Below are 20,499 nucleotides of genomic sequence, written 5' to 3'. Positions count from 1 at the left end.
ATATAATGTTTGTTTGTGTGTGTGTGTACCTGAAGTAACAGGTTTATCTTGGGAAATGATCCCCTCCAAACGGCCCAGGAGTTGAGATGCCAGCTGGCAAGGATCATTCAAAAGCACAGAATGAGAAAGACAAAAAACCTGACCCAACACCTTCACGTCCAGAAGCTCACTGTAACACACACACACACACACACACACACACACACACACACACACACACACACACACACACACACACACACACACACACACACACACACACACACACACACACACACACACACACACACACACACACACACTTGGCATTTTTTGAAACTTCAAATTATACAATTAGATACTTGTTAATCCCCATAATATCAAAAAATATATTTTTAAGTATTTATTTAATTGTTTATAAATATTTTTATATTTATATTCATTTTTAAATAAAACTATACTAACATCCAATAAAGAGAAGGCAGGGAATATATATATATATATATATATATATATATATATATATATATATATATATATATATATATATATATATATATATATATATATATATATATATATATATATATATATATATATATATATATATATAAAAGTTAAGTAAAATGCCAGTGTGAGGTCTCTTAATAAACTACACAAAAATACAGCAAGATTATATTTAATTCTATACTTCTAGAAAACAAAGAGTGTGCATAAGGATTGTTTAGCTTTTTTATGTTTTGAATAAATTTAGAAAGGCACTGATAATTTTATCTTTACATATTATGTTGCTATATTACAATGCCTTCATATTTTGTGAGGGCATTAGCTTATTTTGTTGTAAATAATAATAGAGCCTGAAAATGTCAATACCTATAAAATAATATATAATTATGGTATTCCGCCATGTTTCTAACTGACACGCCCTGAACTCATAAAGTTTGGGGCTTAAAGAAAATCCTGAGCTTTTACCGGTATTTACTACTTTGTTGTAGCGTTCATGTGAGCTCAACTTGTAAATACGATCTGACGATCTACATGACTAGAATGCACCATTTGACTCTTTTATCCCAATAACATCAAACAGCTATTCCTGCAAAACACATCATATCGTCGTACTTATCCGGTATGATGGCAGCTTTAAGGTCCTCCTCGACATGATAGACGGACAGACCCCACAGTTTATGCAGCAGGAACTCGTAGTTAAACAGACATTGCGTGAGTAAGGGAATAATTTGCCCTGAGTGGATGTAATGATACGGCAAACAGTGGAGTTTACGCAAATTGAATTCATAGCACCTCCTTCCCTTCTCCTTCCTGATCCAAGCTAGCGGCTGAAAAACGTGGCTATTTGGGACGTTTCCATTAAAGTAATCTGCAAAATGTGCATGGACAGCTTTTATTGAGTCTTCTGTTGGTGCGTAACGCTGCAAGGCGACGTAGCCAAACTCCGCATGAGTCCAGCGCAGAACCCACGTGCCGTCACTTTCCACTTCGTCGACGTAATCCTTCAGATTGTGCAGCAGTCGTGCCACAAACGCATAAGGCACTGGGGAGTATTCAGAAACAGGAAGAGTCTGATGATGCAAAACAGCCATCTCACGTGTGACAGTATCATCGCGTCCCAAAAGCACTAAAAGTTCCTCCTCGGTCACGCCAGAACGGGACAGAGATACGAGCAAAGCCATACGTCGCACCAAACACGGCCCAAGCTCTCGCTCCAAACTAACAAGGGTGCTCACGAAGACTTGATTGGGATCCCTAGGGATGTTGAGACTCTCTTTTGGAGAGAATGAACTCCATTGCCTGGTCTCAGCATAGGCTAAATTGAGGAAGAGAGGAGATGGACAGGATAAACAGGACTGGAATAAAAGGCTCCACTGGTTTTCGGTTAGATGGCGAAATTCTGAAGCGAGTCTGGAAGCCAGTCCTGATGCGATCTCCTCACGGTGAAGAGCAGGTAGGGACAGGACAGTGACCTTAACCTGGGACTGAAAGAGGCAAAGAGAAAAGAAATTTAAACTGAATACCCTCAAAAACCAATCATCCCTTTGATTATCATATCCACTAATGATCAGTGAATGTCTAGAGTAGAAATTCCCATTGCTTTATTGTACTGTATTTTATATATTTTTAAAGATTAATATTATTTAAAAAAAATTGAACGGCAGCACACTAGGCCTCATCCAGAACTACACTACCAGACAAAGGGGGTCTTTCTTTTTGTTTTGGGGGTGGGAGGGGGGTAATACTTTCATTCATCAAGGACCCAATAAAATAAATTACAAGTGAAGTAAAGACATTTATAATTTTACCAAACATTTTTGCCATTTTGAACTTTCTATTCATCAAAGAATCCTGAAAAAAGGTATCAGTTTAAGAAGTAAAAAATTAGGGCATATCAAATCAGCATGTTAGTATGATTACCGAAGGATCATGTGACACTGAAGACTGGAGTAATGATGCTGACAATTCTGCTTTGATCACTGGAATAAATTACATTTTAATATATATTCAAATAAAAAACAGTTATTTTAATTTGTAATATTTTTTTATAATATAATAGTTTTTACTGTATTTTTGAATAAAAAAAAAAAAGCAGCCTTGTAGAGCATAAAAAAAAAATGGGCTCTATTTTAACGATCTGAAACGCAAGTGTCAAAGCGCGAAGTGCAAGTAACTTTGTGGGCGGGTCTTGGCGCTGTTGCTATTTTTCCAGCAGGATAAATGGCTCTTGGGCCCGGCGCAAATCTAAAATGGGTTGGTCTGAAGTAGCTTCATTATTCATAGGTGTGGTTTGGGCGTAACGTGAATAAACCAATCAGAGCGTCATCCAACATTCCCTTTAAAAGCAGGTGCGCAAGTTCCATTATGGGTCGCTTTTATTATGGCGTATTTACCAGGCGCACGCCAGGAGCGGTTCACCCCTAATGAAACAAAAATATTTTGCAGTATATTGGAAAATATCATGTAATACATTAGGCAATATATTCACATATTTGGGATTTAATATTTATATTCTCCAATATATTACAATATATGAAAGCGGCAATCATTTATATTTTGCAATATATTACAGGAATATATAGGCTAATATATTGTAGGCTATAATACCATCAATATATTATTCCATGTATTTACAATATATTATAATATATTTCAAAATAATATATTGGTAAATATATTTTCCATTCGTAAGGGACAGCCGAGGAGACTGATGTTCTTGTAAGAGTGTTGTATGGGAATGGGAGAGCCCCACCCAAAATAGCGTCGGTTAAAAAGGCATCGGTTAAACAGTTTTTTCAGTTTTTCAGTCGATTTTTTTTCCTGGTTCTTGACGGACAAACCAATTTGTCAGATGTCCTTATATACATATATGTCTTGCCACTATTGGGCAAACAGGTCTGATCCTTAATTACTACAATTAGCCTGAATAATTTGTAAGCTAGATTTATGCCTATTTTTCACATCTTCGTGGCACACCACGATTATTTCCGTCATCTCATGTGTTAATATTTTTTTAGTGTAACAATTTATGATTTGCAAAAATAACTGTTGCATCTGTGTAGATTACATGAGCAAAGTGTATGCGCGTTGTGCACGCTATACATTATGGTCAAGCATGTGCCCTTAAAATAGCATAATGAACAACGCGCAACGCGCCACTGACTTTAGACTAGGTTTTTTCTGGTCAGTGGCACAATTGTTTAATGGAACAGCAAAATAGCACCAGGGATTGTTTGCGCCGGAACACGCCTCCTTTTTTGCGCTGAACCGCCCAGGGAGCGCAAGTTCATTCACTAGTTTAGCGACGTGCTTCTGTGGAGGGAAAAGCGTGCTTTGCGCGGGTGCAAAATAGGAATGACACATGTACAACATGACGGTGTACAAAGTCAATTGCGCTGGGTGCAAGATAGGGCCCAAAGTCCCCTTGTAGTCAATTATTTTATACAGTTTAATAATCAAAATGGCATATTAAAATGTTTTTTTCCCTTCAATTTTTTCATGCCTTAAAATAGCTTGAATGTAACTTTACACACTTGCTAGTGTTGCCAAGCAATTTTCTGTGAAAATGGGCTACCTTAACACTGTTTTTCATGTCCATGGGTTGAAGCGACCCCAATAATGTGATATTTAGCCCAGAGAATGCAAATTTTAGCAGGGGAACCTCGCCTAAAAATGCATATTTTACCCTCCCGAAATGTGATTGGGCTAGTTTTGAGTAGCAATTGGATGCGTTTTGTTGTGAAAACCAGGCAACCCTGACCCTTGCTTCATTTAGCATATATTAGCCCCATCTCCACTCAATCGCACCAGCTCAGAATACCTGATCCACTCGCTCAACTTTACTGTTGTAAACGTAAACAATGGCAAGTGGAAATACTGGTTTAATTCAGCCATAGATATCTGACCAGAAACTGATTCAGGTGAAGAAGAGTGAGTTATACAGACTCGTCTACAAGTCGATGTTTCAGAATGGTAATGCGTTTTATGTATCCCTACTTATCATGTCAGACACATAATGGTAATCGATATGATTAGACTTCAGCTTGACTACGTTATCAAACTGCTAATAATGTGTTGCTAAAGTTACTCAAACCATGTTCACCATCTCCGAGTCAGAGCTGCCTCCTGAAAATCAGCATTCACAGAAACGCTTTGAGCACCATAGAACGACAGTGGAGAAAACAGTTCATCATAACATTGAATGCTCCGGTGACACATTAACAGGATTTTGGTCGCACCAGCAATTTCAAATCCCGTTTTTGAGTCTGTCTTTGGTTAACTGCCGTTTTAAGGAGAAAATACTCAGCAGCAATGGTGTTGACAGATGAATTTGCCCATGGTTTGTCTTAAAGCATATTAAAACACCACATACACAAATAAACAACATGAAAAACTAGATTTTTACCACAGCAGGTCTTTAAAAATATCTACCCGACCCAAAACTTTTAAACGGTAACGTACGACTTATCTGCTCACCTGTAGAATCTGAGCACATTTCGACTGTGTGCTGGCAGACAGGACAGTGAAGACGTTTGGCAGTAAAGTATAACTAAGCCAGGAAAGGTCAGCCTCATGTTCCTCACTCAGATTATCCAGCCCATCCAGCACCAGGGTCAAGGGCCGGTCTTCTGTCACCAGGCCCAACAATGAGCACAGCTCACTGGACAACTCTGACAGGGACTGTGAGGAAAAAACAGACTGTATTTCATAGCGCAACACTATCTGTGAGATAGATAAGCAATCTCATAATATCATGTATCCATTTACGGTGTAAAAGACCTTATGAATATTTGATTTATCTTTAAAGTGTTTCTGTACCTCAGATATATCTGCTTTGAGGCTATAGATGTTGGCTAACTGCAGACACAGGGTCTGGAGGAGCAGACGCACGTTTCTGCTCTCAGATGTCAGACCCACAAAGCAGGTCAGCACTTTAACATCCCTAAGAATTAACCACAATAATCCATATTAAGCAGTTTTGGGTAACACTTTAGGGTCCAGTTCTCATTATTAACTAGCTAGTTAACTAGTATTAACTAGTCAAACAAAACAAACAAAAAACATATTCTGCATCCCTTAATCCTACCCAAAACATACATTTAACAACTACCTTACTAAGTATTTATAAACAGTAATTAGAAGTTTATTGAGGCAAAAGTCAGACTGTATTAGTTAATAGTTTGTTAATAATGAGCATTGGACTAAACTAAAGAGAGTAATTATATCATGCATATTATTACCCTTAACAATAAGCATTACTAATATTATTAATACAATTAGTTAATTAAAATGTATTAACATTTCTGAAGGATCATGTGACTGAAGACTGAAGTAATGATGCTGAAAATTCAGCTTTGCATCACAGGAATAAATTTAATTTTAAAATATATTCAAGCAGAGAACAGTTATTTTTATTGCAATAATATTTCACAATATTACTGTTTTTTCTGTATTTTTTTATTAAATAAATGCAGCTTTAGTGAGCAGAAGAGTTTTTAAACTTTTGAGCGGTAGTGTATTTTAAAAAAAAATACTTGTGTTTAAATGTTTAAAAAAAAAAAAAAAAAGTTTAAAATCAGAGTCCCTACCCAGGTATCCAAGTAGGAAGGAGTTGTGCCAGTTTGGCGAGTGTCATGCTCTTTCCAGACCCCAGTTCTCCCAGTAACAGCACAGCATTCTGGGAGGACGAAGATGCTTGAAGCGCATGTTTCACTTTCATCAGAAAGTCCTGCCTGAACACATAGCCCTGTGCTCTAACCAGGAAAAAGAAAGAATATTTATGTTGGAATTTAAACTAGCATGGCTTGACATTAACACCCTCTAAATGCGTGTGTATTTCAGCAGTGGCTTGTGACGCAGTCACTCCTACTAGCAACTTTGGGTTGAATTTTATATATAATCTCTAATTTTTTCAACTGTAGTCTCTGAAAAAAGGCATCTGAAATAATAAACAAAGTGCAATGGAGTGTTGACAAAAATATTGATTTTTCGATGCATTTCGATACTGAAATATCCGAAATGCTTCCCATACTCATTTTCCTCATTCCTGTCGATTTTGGCCCACAACCAAAGTGTGCACACATAAATACGCCAGTCAGGACTGAATTGAGTTATTTTTTCTCTACTTATTGTGCTAAAACACTCGAATACACAAAAAATAATGTCAAAATGCCAGTCTTGGTGAGTATTCACATAAACACTGTCAGTTATTTTTTAAGTGAATGTAGACAGTTGAAGACAGAAAACACGTGTAACAGTATAATGGATCCGTGCGTCATGTCTTAAAGTGACAGTAGCCTAATATGCCTGCTGATATAATATAAAAAATATCTATATGGCAGTTTTTCCTCATGGTATCAATGTCAAAATTGTGGCCAGTGAAAATGCTGAATGGCTGGTAACTTTGAAAAACCACTAGCCACAGTGAGCAAAAAATGTTAATGTCAAGCCCTGCAAATTAATCAAACAAAAGTGAATCATGTTAGATTCTGTGGCTTACAGTGTTTTCCCAAATCTGACATGACGCTGAATCTCTTCTTCAACTCGGAGTCTGGAAACCTCTTTCCTCTGCATGTCGAAGGAGCCTTTAGCCTGACGGACCTGCATAAATCTAAAGCAACAATTTGAGAGCAAATTGACCGAGAGTGATAAAGTGAGATGACAGGAACAGAGGGAAGAGTGCATGGTCTTACCTGTTGAAGGATGCAGTGACAGTGCGCTGGAAGTGTGAGCAGAGCCGTTCAACATAGAACTGATGAGATCTGTTGTGTTTGGCACTCAGACCTTTCCTTCCCCAGCTGACGTTTGTCTCGTGGATATTAGTGTGTCGCAGCTTAAAAATAATACAAATACAAGATGCTTACATATGTACAACAATGATTTATACATTCAGATTTACTTATAAGGCAGAGTAATTATGCGGTATTACTATATGGCATATTTTCAGATAGATGGATAGATAGATAGATAGATAGATAGATAGATAGATAGATAGATAGATAGATAGATAGATAGATAGATAGATAGATAGATAGATAGATAGATAGATAGATAGATAGATAGATAGATAGATAGATAGATAGATAGATAGATAGATAGATAGACTGGCAGACAATTAGACAGACAGACAGACAGACAGACAGATATAGATAGATAGATAGATAGATAGATAGATAGATAGATAGATAGATAGATAGATAGATAGATAGATAGATAGATAGATAGATAGATAGATAGATAGATAGATAGATAGATAGATAGACTGGCAGACAATTAGACAGACAGACAGACAGACAGACAGATATAGATAGATAGATAGATAGATAGATAGATAGATAGATAGATAGATAGATAGATAGATAGATAGATAGATAGATAGATAGATAGATAGACTGGCAGATGATTAGACAGACAGACAGATAGATAGATAGACAGACAGACAGACAGACAGACAGACAGACAGACAGACAGACAGACAGACAGATAGATAGATAGATAGATAGATAGATAGATAGATAGATAGATAGATAGATAGATAGATAGATAGATAGATAGATAGATAGATAGATAGATAGATAGATAGATAGATAGATAGATAGATAGATAGACTGGCAGACAATTAGACAGACAGACAGACAGACAGACAGACAGATATAGATAGATAGATAGATAGATAGATAGATAGATAGATAGATAGATAGATAGATAGATAGATAGATAGATAGATAGATAGATAGATAGATAGATAGATAGATAGATAGATAGACTGGCAGACGATTAGACAGACAGACAGACAGACAGACAGACAGACAGATAGATAGATCGATAGATAGATAGATAGATAGATAGATAGATAGATAGATAGATAGATAGATAGATAGATAGATAGATAGATAGATAGATAGATAGATAGATAGATAGATAGATAGATAGATAGACTGGCAGACAATTAGACAGACAGACAGACAGACAGACAGACAGATATAGATAGATAGATAGATAGATAGATAGATAGATAGATAGATAGATAGATAGATAGATAGATAGATAGATAGATAGATAGATAGATAGATAGATAGATAGATAGATAGATAGATAGATAGATAGATAGATAGATAGATAGATAGATAGATAGATAGATAGATAGATAGATAGACTGGCAGACGATTAGACAGACAGACAGACAGACAGACAGACAGACAGACAGATAGATAGACAGACAGATAGATAGATAGATAGATAGATAGATAGATAGATAGATAGATAGATAGATAGATAGATAGATAGATAGATAGATAGATAGATAGATAGATAGATAGATAGATAGAGCGAGCGAGCGAGGTCTGGAAAAAATTAAGAGACCACTTCACATCGATTTCTCAATGTTAAGTTGTCTCTTAATTTTTTCCAGAGCTGTAGATAGAGATAAATGGAAATCTTTTGTAGAATTATAAATCTCTTTACTGTTGCTTTTGATTAATTTATAGCATCCTTACTGATTAAAAGTATTAATTTATGTTTCTTCAAATATTTGAGCAATAGTGTAAGTGTGATCGATAGATTAGAGACAGACCTTGAGGTGGATGTTGCGTATAAAGCGCTGCTGAGCTTGATGTAAGGTTTGGTTGATCTCAGGTCTTCCTTTGTGTAGGTCTATAAACTGTGACGCGTATTCATTTTTCAGATTGTACAGAAGGTCAGTGATGATCCTCTTATAACAGTGACTGTACTCCTCCGGCGGCTGGTTTCCTCCGAGACCCTGTTCCACTTCCCAGTCCAACACTGAAACAGAAGCAAACTTTGGCTTAATGATTTCAAATAAAGCTTCAATACGTCCATTATCAAGACTGATTCAAGTAATACGAGAGCAGGCTTCATCTGCATCTGTGATTGACACAAATCTTATTCAACTTCATTATGTCTTCAAAACACCTGTTCTAAGCAGACGGCAGGTGGCTTCTTCTCCAATAGCCTCAGGTCCTGATCGCCACAGCACGTTCCACAGTTTCACACAGGAAGTGCGCCATGCTTTCCTTCCCAGCTTCCTGCGATGCCCGTCCCGGCTGAGGAAGTCAGGGTGTTGTGTGCTATTATAAAGTAAAGGGGGAAAAGCATAATGAAAAACTGAATGAAATTAGCTCTAGGAAGAAATCAGAGAGGACAACTGGCATGAAATGGAAGTTGTGATAGTCTTTTTTTCACTCTTGGGATGTATATCTAAGTAAAATGGCTTCTCGAACAAGAAAAAAAAATAGGGCAGGATATGATTTCGAACATGGGGAATTGATTGGATGTTGTGGTTTGCTAAAATTTACGGTCATGGTAAGGGGCGTGGCATTTCCAAAACATGCTAAAAGCAGTTGGCCAATCACAGCACACTGATCCAGCCGACCAATCAGAGTACATTGTGCTTTTCAGAAGGAGGGGCTTCCCAGAGATGGGAGCTAAACAGAGCAATACTGACAGACTGAGAAGAGAGGTGCTGCAAAAATATATCAATATATGAAAAAGATATATTTTTTGAACATTTAAACATGAAAACCTGTTGTAGTAGATCCTAAAAACTAAAGCAAGATTCGTAAAAGGGCATAGGTCCTCTTTAAACATGACGACTGCATCAATACAAGTTGTATTGTGATGCACTATTCTCTGCCATGGGAACCCACAGAAGAGCATTGTAAATATCTATTGAAAGCTCAGTAATGATAGTAGCAATTACTCCATTGTTTTAAACTTGTTCGGAAAGTACTTCCTGATTCGTAGAAATATAATCCTTTAGTGACTTGTGCTGTTCATGTTCAACAAATACAACTGAAACTGATGAAAAGATTTGTTTTCACTAATTTACTTTTACAACTAATACACAATAGTCAGAGTAAAAAGTGTACTTGTTATGGGATATGCAGGATTACGTCACTAAAGCATACACTTACCTGACGGGAAGCAAGCGGTACACTGCAGGTACTGTGTTTTTATCCAGCTTATACCATGTCTGCAAAAGAGTCGAATCCTGGTCGTAGTCCATCCAGCTCCTGGCCAGATGTGTCTCGTCTCCATCTGACAGGGAACCGCTGGAGATGGAGGTCTCACTCATGATGGCAGAACTTTGAGAAGGTTCCTTCTCCTCTGACAAAATGGGTTCCTTATCAAGGTCAAAACTCCTAGTGTTGCCTATGCCGATACTGGATTGTGACTCAACAGCCATGTCTGACTGTCTCCTGGACAGCTTCTTCTTGCTTCTCTCTACTGTTTTTAAAATGGCTTCAAAATCTGCTAGGGGAATGGTATTCGGCGGTGACCGCATCTCATGCTTCTGTGCAGTGAACATCTACAAGACAAGGAAAAAGAATTAAAGGGGTGATGAATTGAGAAATCAACTTTCCCCTGAGCTTTTGATATATAAAAGGTCATGATAATATAAGAATATCCTCTAAGTTTCAGAGCTGAAAACATCCTTGTTAGTCAAAGAAAAGCTTTTATAGACCCCAGGCCCAGAAAATGATTGTGTTCGCATCTTGAGGTCATCTTTACTGGCGAAACAAGCCTCTACAGAATTATAACCGCGTGTAGTAGCCCCACCCACGGACTGATCGGATCATGCTAGCCAGCAGCAATAAACATGCTGAAGAAGATAGCAAGGTAGATATTGCGCTATTCCTGGTTGTGGAAGAACAGTCGCTGCATAAGCTTCCTTCGGATACTAATCTTAGGAAAGTGTGGTTAAACTTTATTTTTAAAGTTCCAGCTGACATGGGGAACAAATCTCACAATACTATTCTTCTATATTGGATCTGACAGGAATGGTGCAACACACTTGTGTGAGTAAAACATGTTTTTTATATGTAATACTATTGCATTGTTATAGATCGTTTTGCTTATGTGTACGTGTCTAACAGAATGTACCTTTAGCACGCTGGACTCAGACATGTATGGGCCAGGGCTCACAAAGCCCAACGTCGCGGGGCTGTGTGTTTTCCAGACGGGCTACCAAAGTGTAAGCCCGTCAGCAGGCCGATGAATCTCATAATATTCCTTTCTTGTTCTGCTCTTTTCTCTCTTGACTTGACATTTGAAAGGTGTTGAATTGGTTATGACGCAATCGTTTGCCTATTTTTACAAAAACAGCTTCTACGGGCGAAAGTGTAAGATACAAGGTAATGGAGCCTTTTATGCATTGTTGTGTTTCTTTATAAATAAACAATGGACAAATGGAGTCTTTAAACGCCTCTGATGTAAAGTTATTCACTGTCAAAGTGACTCAAAAATGAATGGGAGTCTGCTAACAGCAGGTGATGGCTTGGTTAGCAATGGCCGCCCCTATGGGTGGAACGCTTTCCGAGTGCTAGATTACTCCCTTGAATTTACCACCACACGTACAAAACAAATGCAGAAGGAAATGCAAATTCACATCTGAACAGTAGGGGGCGCAGCTCAAATAAACCTTTCAGTTGTGCTGCCATTCTGGACTGCTGAAGATTCTTAAAACAGGACACAGGAGAAGTTCAACACTCTCACTGCGTCCAAAAACTGAATACTTCTGTACTATATAGTATGCGAAAAACAGTACAGCGAAATGTGCCTACTACTACCGGTGAGATTCTGAAGTGTGCATTTGATGGACACTTTACTATCCCATGAGGCCACAGGAGAAGATTTATGAATGAAGGTGAAGCGACGCAACTGACACTGATAGGTCACGTGACAGAAACCACAAATGGCGGATGTTGTACGTCCGAATTTCATTCATACCCATATGGGGGCAGCAGTGGCTCAGTGGTTCATGTAGGTTGTCTACAAACCAGAATGTTGGTGGTTCAATCCCCGGTTCCACCTGACCAAGTGTCGAAGTGTCCATGAGCAAGACACCTAACCCCAGCTGCTCCCGACGAGCTGGATGGCGCCTTACATGGCTGACATCGCCGTCGGTGTATGAATGGGTGAATGTGAGGCAAAAATGTAAAGCGCTTTGGATAAAAGCGCTATATAAATGCAGTCCATTTACCATTTACCGTGTGTGTGCGCGGTTCACACTTATATCGAATGATTGTGCGGGCTATGTAATACAAAAATAATAGTCCAATCAATCGCGGGTGGATGAGAAATAAATCATTGTGTTTGTTTGATAAAGACATACTTGAATCATACCGGTTGCCGCTTTCAAAACAATCCCTCCGTCATGTGAACTGAACTGACAGCAGGGGCATAGATATGACAGGAGCTGAAGCTCATTAAATATGCAAATCTTATCCAATCCTAGCCGTGGGCGTTTACTTCCAAGTCTCCAGTGCGGCACGCCCATCAAAACCCAGCGTTCAGGAGACAGCCTCAAAACCAGTGTAGAAAATAGCCTATTACTTATTAGTTATGATGTTTTTGAATGTAAAAACTACACAAATGTCATAAGTTGACCTCCGCCAACAATATCTAAAATAAAAAAGCCAGTCCATGACACCTTTAAATACTGATAATACTCAATTGTCCCTCATGAGACTCTCTTGGAATGTAAGTAAACTGTGTACAATTAATCTTACAAAAAAGTTTGGCCCCTCGGTCTCCTGACAACGCCTAAGTGTCTCCATATGCATCTCTGCCAAATCATGATGGTCCGAAAAAGGATCTCCGACACCTGCACGCAGGTCTATCATCCTGAAATCATATCCTCTCTGCTTACAGTGTAGATACAGCCGAGGGTACACACTCTCCATCAGTGCACTGCGCTCTGGGACGGTATCTACACACACAACATATTTTATGTGCAGCTTCATTTTCATTTTAATTCCATTTATTTGTAATTTATTCAACTAGAATGCATTCAGTTGGATAAAAGTAACAGTATCCCAAAGAAAAAAAACTGTTTCTACAGTTTCCAAAAAAATATGAAATATCTACTGTTTTCAACATTGATAATAATAATAAATGTTTCTTGAGCAGCAAATCAGAAAAACTTCTAAATGAAAATAATATACTAATATTAAAAGAAAAAAAAATATTTAAATTTTTTTTTACAGTCACAATATTATGATTTCACTGTATTTTTGACAGTTTTGGTGAGCACGAGACTTAAAAAACATTAAAACAATTGTTAAAATACCTTTATATCCCCCACACAGATAGAGCATGAATCTCCTCTCTTTAAAATGCAGCGATGAAATGCTGTCATCATTTAAGGTGTTTGGAGAAGAATAATGTAGTATTTTTGTCTCTCTCTCATCTAATCTCTGTTTGACGTCAGTATCAGCGGCTTTAAGTGTTCCCTCAGACAACGATCCCTGTCCATCCGGGGCCTCGTCCGTACATGAAGATACGTTTTGAACAATTACTGCTCCCTCTTTCTTTTCTTCATCCTCCTCATCCACTTTTTCTTCCTTCTCTTTCTCCTCTAGTGCCACAAGACTCTGCAGGACATGAGGAGGACTGTTTGATGGAACCTGGTGCTTTAGCCCCCCACAAAAGAGTGATACATGTCTATATAAGATCACATCATGCCTACATAAAACTGTGATTATAATAAATGCTTACACATCACACTAACCTTGAACAAAACAGTTTTTTTCTTCTGAAAGACCACAGCTCCTTTCTCCTCAAGAGATGAATTCTGAGTGATTCCCTTTGAGTGACGCTGATGCAAATGGTACTGGACAGAGAAATTACCAGACATTTATAATTAGTATTTAAAGCAGCACTAGGTAACTTTTCAACCTTCATAATATATTTTTAAGACTCTTGTGATGATAAATCGACTTACAATAGGTTGAATGACACGTCTGCCATAGCTTGATGGGGTCTGTATCATTTTTAATCGTACTTTTTAACTTCGGGTTTCGGGTAGTAACCCGAGAACAAAAAGAACTACAAAATTCGACTGCTTTACGGCAAATACGTCACTTCCACCAACACCCACACTTCCTTACATTCAGACGTGCGAGCCCAACTTTGTTCGTCGGATAATATAGTCATGTCCGAAGCAGCAGAGACAAATAAGAAAGAAAAGTTTTTGTTGGAGGAAAGCAATAAGAGGAAACAAAAAAGGGATGGGATTAAAGTCAGGACGAGGATCAACATGTGACCAGCGTTTGCTCGTGGCGTGAGCTGAAGGAGGCGTGCCCGACCGATGCTGTCATGCTTGTTACGGTGAGCTACCACTCAAACATTGAACTGAAGTATCATATAGATTCTGTAAAAAGGTAACCAATAGACTACTATAATGACGCTGGCTTGTCAACGTGAGCATCGCGATTATTTGGCATTTGAAAAAAATAAAACCCATGAAATTATATTCATATGACATGCTGAAGCATATGCCACTGACTGTACCTGGGATTAAGACACTTCACATGCGGCGCCAGATGAACACCTGCATTTGAACTCCTCCTGCAGTGTTCAGGGGAACTGTTAGTGCTGCACCAACCCGCGGGCCGCTTTTATGAAGTTATTTGGCCCGCCCCGCACCGCACCACTGTATATATTTTTACAACCCGCCGCGCACCCGCGACCATTAAATAGACATACGGGGTCCGCGGGTTATGAGACGACCCGCGCATCACTAGTTCAGGGCTATCAGGGTTGTCATGTCAACAAATGCATGCGCGATGGCATCCCCTGTTGTAGGATGAAAGAGCTTACGACAGTAGTTGAGGACATTATTTTTTCCCAACTGTAGAGGGGACCCCGAGAGCAAAAGTTACCAAGTGCTGCTTTAACAAAAATAAATGTTCTTCTCAAAATCAGATGATCCTTTGAAAAAAATACTTAATTATCATTTTGGCCTCTGGGTTAAATTGCAATAAACACAGTTTAAGGGTATGTTTACACGATGATGTACTAAAAACAGACGACAACATTGTCGAAACGATCCCCGTTCACATGAATCTGTGAAAACTACAAAAAATGTGGGAAATATGCATGCCAGGCCAGTAGTTGGAGGTGTTGCTTTTTCACAGATTCGTGTTTTTGTTGTTTATATGGAGACAGTATTCAGAACTTTGGCTAACATTCTGACGGGCAGTTTTGGGGAAAGTTACTTTTAAAAGTAATGTGGTACAATATTGCGTTACTTAGTTACTTTTTATGAATGCGTTACATTACTTTTGCATTAGTTTTTGGGCTGGGCTTGCTTTTTTGTTATTTTTGGCAAATGGAAAGGCCATTTTACCCTGGTGTTACCAGAGTCTCCTACATTTCATTAGTACTGAAAAATGAAAATTGAGTGGAAGTACGTAGGAGGGCAGAGCCAGGTAAGGCCATTTACTTTACAGTGTCCTTGTTACATATGTTACATGTATTTACCATGGTAATAACAGTAAATTATGTAAATTATACATAATTACATGCAACTAACCCTCAACCAAACCCTAATTCTACCATAACCTTATAGTATGTACATGTTAATTAATATTACTAGTACTTAAATATATAATTACATTGTAACAATGACACCTTAAAATAAAGTCTAACCCTTATTTTAGGTGACGTAGTAACATTGTACTTACTCAAACAAGTACTGCGTAATATTAATTTATTACATCTACTTACTATAGAGTTACAGTTAGGGTAGTTACTTGTAATTATGCATAATTTACTGTTATTACTAATGTATATGTAACCTTAAAATAAAGTGTTACCAAAAATTATTCAGAAATTATGTTTTCATAACTTAATGGGAATGTTAGCAAAACATATTTTTGTAAACTGGGAAGACATTTCTGAAACATTCATTAATTTTTCCCACTTGCCTTAAGGTGAGCTGTGATTTCCAGCTCTGTTTCCACACTCAATCGGGATAACGGAACAACCTGGCGGCCTAAAGTGCTTTTCTATTACATATGAGAGAGAGAATCAGACAATACATTAGCACATACATTTTATAACACACAAATGTAAGGATGTATTTCGAGTAGCATGAAATCTGTAATCTCTGCAGAGCCGGACAGTTACATTTACTTGAGTACAGTACTTAAAGGGTTAGTTCACCCAAAAAAGAAATTTCTTTCATTAATGACTCACCCTAATGTTGTTCCACACCCGTAAGACCTCCGTTCATCCTCGGAACACAGTTTAAGATATTTTAGATTTAGTCCGAGGCCTTTCTGTCCTTTGAATGTAAGTGTATGCCCACTTGCTGTCCACGTCCAGAAGGGAATGAAAACATCATCAAAGTAGTCCATATGTGACATCAGTGGGTTAGTTAGACTCTTTTGAAGCGTCAACAATACATTTTGGTCCAAAAATAAAAAAAAATACGATTTAAGCATTGTCTTCTCTTCCATGTTCCTCAAATAAAGAATCAAACAGTCATGATTCAAGATTCAAATCGTGTGTTAAACTGGCAAACTGCTGAAATCACGTGACATTGGCGATACGAATCACGAATCAATCTGCTGATTCGCGAACGTTTGATTCTTTATTTGAGGTTTGAAAACAAACGCGGAAGAGAAGACAATGCTGAATAAAGTCGTATTTTTTGTTATTTTTGGACCAAAATGTATTGTCGACGCTTCAAAAGAGTCTAACTAACCCACTGATGTCACATATGGACTACTTTGATGATGTTTTCATTCCCTTCTGGACGTGGACAGCAAGTGGGCATACACTTACATTCAAAGGACAGAAAGCCCTCGGACTAAATCTAAAATATCTTAAACTGTGTTCTGAAGATGAACAGAGGTCTTACGGGTGTGGAACGACATTAGGGTGAGTCATTAATGAAAGAAATTTCATTTTTGGGTGAACTAACTCTTTAAGTACAATTTTGAGGGATCTGTACCTAACTCGAGTATCATTTTTGGGGAGAACTCATGTCATGACTTTACTCAAGTACATTTGAGAGGCAAATATTGTACTCTTTACTCCACTATAATTCTATCCATAACCTTAAGTAGTTCTAGAAAAAGAAAAAAAAAGGAAGGAAGGAAGGAAGGAAGGTAGGAAGGAAGGAAGGAAGGCAGGAAGGAAGGAAGGAAGGAAGGAAGGAAGGAAGGAAGGAAGGAAGGAAGGAAGGAAGGAAGGAAGGAAGGAAGGAAGGAAGGAAGGAAGGAAGGAAGGAAGGAAGGAAGGAAGGAAGGAAGGAAGGAAGGAAGGAAGGAAGGAAGGAAGGAAGGAAGGAAGGAAGGAAGGAAGGAAGGAAGGAAGGAAGGAAGAAAATTCTCGGAAACCCACAATTTGTTGTTTCCCTCTCAAACATGATTGGATTGTGCGGTGCCACTGATTTGGACAGCCTATCAGCAATGCGCTTCAGCTTTCCACCAAATCAATTCATCAGATTTAGATAAGAGACGAAACCTTGGACGAAAAAATGGATGAAGACGCAGCAGCCGACCCGTGATGTTCTTGAGTATTCGGTGTGTTTAACGCAGTCAGGTTCAAATCTGGGTACAAAAAACCCATCAAAACACAAGAGGTTTGTCAGTGTTGCCATTGTGCTATTGCCTTGTGGGCAAGTGAGAAATGTTAAATAAAGCAACATGGTTAAAAGATGAAAATGACTTTAAATTTTACTTTAAATTCCTTTTACATTCCCCGAGGTATTAACATTAAAAAATTTCATAACTCCATGAAGGATGTTTCTGTATACATAAATGTAAGCACCGTGGCAGTAGTAATGCAATATTACTGAGGGCCCATACAATACAAATGGGCCCACGGGTGGGCCAGTGACATTTAAGGGGTTAAGAAAATGTACTCTTGATACTCAAGTGCTTTTAAAAACAAGTACTTCAGTATTTTTACTTAAGTAGACAACTGACTGTAGTACTTTTACTTGTACTTGAGTAAAATTTATTAAGGGATATCTGTATTTTTACTCAAGTAATGAAGCTGTGTACTCTGTCCGCCTTTGAATCTCTGTATTCCTCATGCACCTTCTTCCTGACGGTTCTGTGCAGGGGCCCGTGATGATCCCTCGGACCCTGGGTGAAGAACAGCTCCTGTAGTCTCTGGGCTGTGGTTTGGCCTTTGGTGTGGTGATCCTGAACAAATCATGCATCTTAAATGAGGGAGCATCAAAGTGTGCTGCACAAACAGCTCAAATGATTGGCTTCCACAAGTAACACAAGAAGCCGAATTAGCAACACTAAATTAACAGATTGTGTTACCACGATGTGTTTCCACTGCGAAAGAAGAACACTGTCCCGACTGCAGGGGATTTCTTCATTAAAAAAGGACAAACATTAACCAATGAAAATGCTTACCAGAATTGCTGACTTCCCGTTGGAAATGGGAGGAAGGTTGACAACTTCATTTTCCTGTTTGGTTGTAACACATGCTTATTGAGTATACTCGTTATATATGCCTCATGCTTTTACAGTTTACTGTCTTTTTATTTTTATAAGTAACTATCATGCACTTTTAATGCAAACAAAAGTTAAGCTATCAAATAAATCAAATCATTAAATTAAAATATTGCACATTTAACTACAGAGAGTATATTGATGAATACACTGTCTGTAAAATAATCAAATATAGTGAATTAAAAATGAAATGTTACCGATTTCTGCTTTCTTTTCGGTACAACTCCATTTCTGTAATATGTCCACATGGCACCGGACAGCAGGCTTCAAACACTGGACGTCTGTTCTGAACTTCATGTAAAAAGAACAGCTAATCGGCCTAAGTTGCATCCATATGCTGCTATCTCTATGTCTTCTTTTAATCCCGCTTGTATTTCTTATTCATACTAACCAAGACTGAAGAGCAGCGTCTGAGGAGAGGCGCGAGTCTTTGACTCAGTGACGCGCAATCACCGCTAGATGGCGTTGTGCGTGTGTTATTATTACACACTGCCATGGGAACGAATTTCAAACTGGAAAGTAAGGCCATTTTTGTATTTATATATTTGACTTTTGTATTTTTATCTTCATTCGTGCATTTTATTTTATATAATAATCATTTCATTATTTGTCTTTTTAATTAGGATTTCTTTCATTATAATTATTTGTAATTTTTTTATTTAGATGTTCTTATATGTATTTGTGTGTGTGTGTGTGTGTGTGTGTGTGTGTGTGTGTGTGTGTGTGTGTGTGTGTGTGTGTGTGTGTGTGTGTGTGTGTGTGTGTGTGTGTGTGTGTGTGTGTGTATTTTTTCGTATTTCTAAATATTTTTATTTCCCTTTTCTTTATACATGTATTTAAATTGCTCCTATTATAGTTATTTCAGTATTTGATTATGTATCTTATCTTTCTTTAATATTATTTTTTATACATTACATTTTTATGTTTGTCATTTACCCTTTTAAAACATTATAATACATACAGAAGGATTTTTTTTTCATTCACCAATCGATTTTCAGGATTTTTTTTATACCAAACTTTTTTTTAAAGACGATCTATCTATCTATCTATCTATCTATCTATCTATCTATCTATCTATCTATCTATCTATCTATCTATCTATCTATCTATCTATCTATCTATCTATCTATCTAGAGAGAGAGAGAGAGAGAGAGAGAGAGAGAGAGAGAGAGAGAGAGAGAGAGAGAGAGAGAGAGAGAGAGAGAGAGAGAGAGAGAGAGAGAGAGAGAGAGAGAGAGAGAGAGAGAGAGAGAGAATTCATTTACCGGAATATGAATTGAATACATATACTTTTTTTATGATATATTTTTATTCTATTTGTTCTTATTTTTTTATTTGTCAATTTATTATTTCCTTGTTTTGTAGGTTATTGATTTAATATGTATATTATATATACATGTTTACATGTATTTTATTTTATTATAATTATTTCAGTATTTGTTTATTTATTTAATCTTTTTTATTAAATTTTTTCTATATATTACATTTATGTATACAATTTATTTTTATATTTACATATTTCAATAACATATTTTTTATATTTATATTTTATATTACATTTTCTTTATTTAGATAGATAGATAGATAGATAGATAGATAGATAGATAGATAGATAGATAGATAGATAGATAGATAGATAGATAGATAGATAGATAGATAGATAGATAGATAGATAGATAGATAGAGATGACTTGTTTTTCAGTATTCTACTTTGTTTCTTTATTTGTCC

The 20,499-nt window shown here is 37.3% G+C and overlaps 1 protein-coding gene and 1 long non-coding RNA gene across 6 annotated transcripts in view; one reads left to right on the top strand and one right to left on the bottom strand.

Moving 5' to 3' along the window:
* Window positions 1–13,965, top strand: part of LOC137078374 (uncharacterized) — a 60,856-nt gene extending 46,891 nt beyond the window's left edge. Inside the window, exon 4 of the long non-coding RNA XR_010905295.1 lies at window positions 13,869–13,965. This is a non-coding gene — a long non-coding RNA (uncharacterized lncRNA). The remainder of the gene's footprint in view (window positions 1–13,868) is intronic.
* Window positions 1–19,487, bottom strand: part of LOC137078324 (uncharacterized) — a 42,777-nt gene extending 23,290 nt beyond the window's left edge. For 3 of the 5 annotated variants that reach the window (XR_010905287.1, XR_010905288.1, XM_067445520.1), the window contains exons 1-17: window positions 18,968–19,487; window positions 18,672–18,725; window positions 18,342–18,449; window positions 16,218–16,298; window positions 14,018–14,119; window positions 13,577–13,919; window positions 13,017–13,216; window positions 10,419–10,813; window positions 9,418–9,572; window positions 9,059–9,267; window positions 7,179–7,318; window positions 6,986–7,096; window positions 6,075–6,239; window positions 5,305–5,428; window positions 4,963–5,166; window positions 1,099–1,970; window positions 30–169 (exon numbers count right to left, since the gene is read on the bottom strand). Coding sequence is in view for 3 of the 5 variants with exons in the window: in XM_067445520.1 (XP_067301621.1) it covers window positions 30–169; window positions 1,099–1,970; window positions 4,963–5,166; window positions 5,305–5,428; window positions 6,075–6,239; window positions 6,986–7,096; window positions 7,179–7,318; window positions 9,059–9,267; window positions 9,418–9,572; window positions 10,419–10,813; window positions 13,017–13,216; window positions 13,577–13,919; window positions 14,018–14,119; window positions 16,218–16,298; window positions 18,342–18,449; window positions 18,672–18,725; window positions 18,968–19,018 (3,454 nt within the window). In the remaining 2 variants the exon portion in view is untranslated. The remainder of the gene's footprint in view (window positions 1–29; window positions 170–1,098; window positions 1,971–4,962; window positions 5,167–5,304; window positions 5,429–6,074; window positions 6,240–6,985; window positions 7,097–7,178; window positions 7,319–9,058; window positions 9,268–9,417; window positions 9,573–10,418; window positions 10,814–13,016; window positions 13,217–13,576; window positions 13,920–14,017; window positions 14,120–16,217; window positions 16,299–18,341; window positions 18,450–18,671; window positions 18,726–18,967) is intronic. The other 2 variants (XM_067445517.1, XM_067445525.1) reach the window with 2 other exon arrangements.
* Window positions 19,488–20,499: the final 1,012 nt, after the last annotated feature.

Source organism: Pseudorasbora parva, chromosome 1, assembly GCF_024679245.1.
Source record: "Pseudorasbora parva isolate DD20220531a chromosome 1, ASM2467924v1, whole genome shotgun sequence".
Taxonomy (NCBI): domain Eukaryota; kingdom Metazoa; phylum Chordata; class Actinopteri; order Cypriniformes; family Gobionidae; genus Pseudorasbora; species Pseudorasbora parva.
Note: the sequence above shows the minus strand (reverse complement) of the source record. Positions and strands in the feature narration are given on the sequence as shown.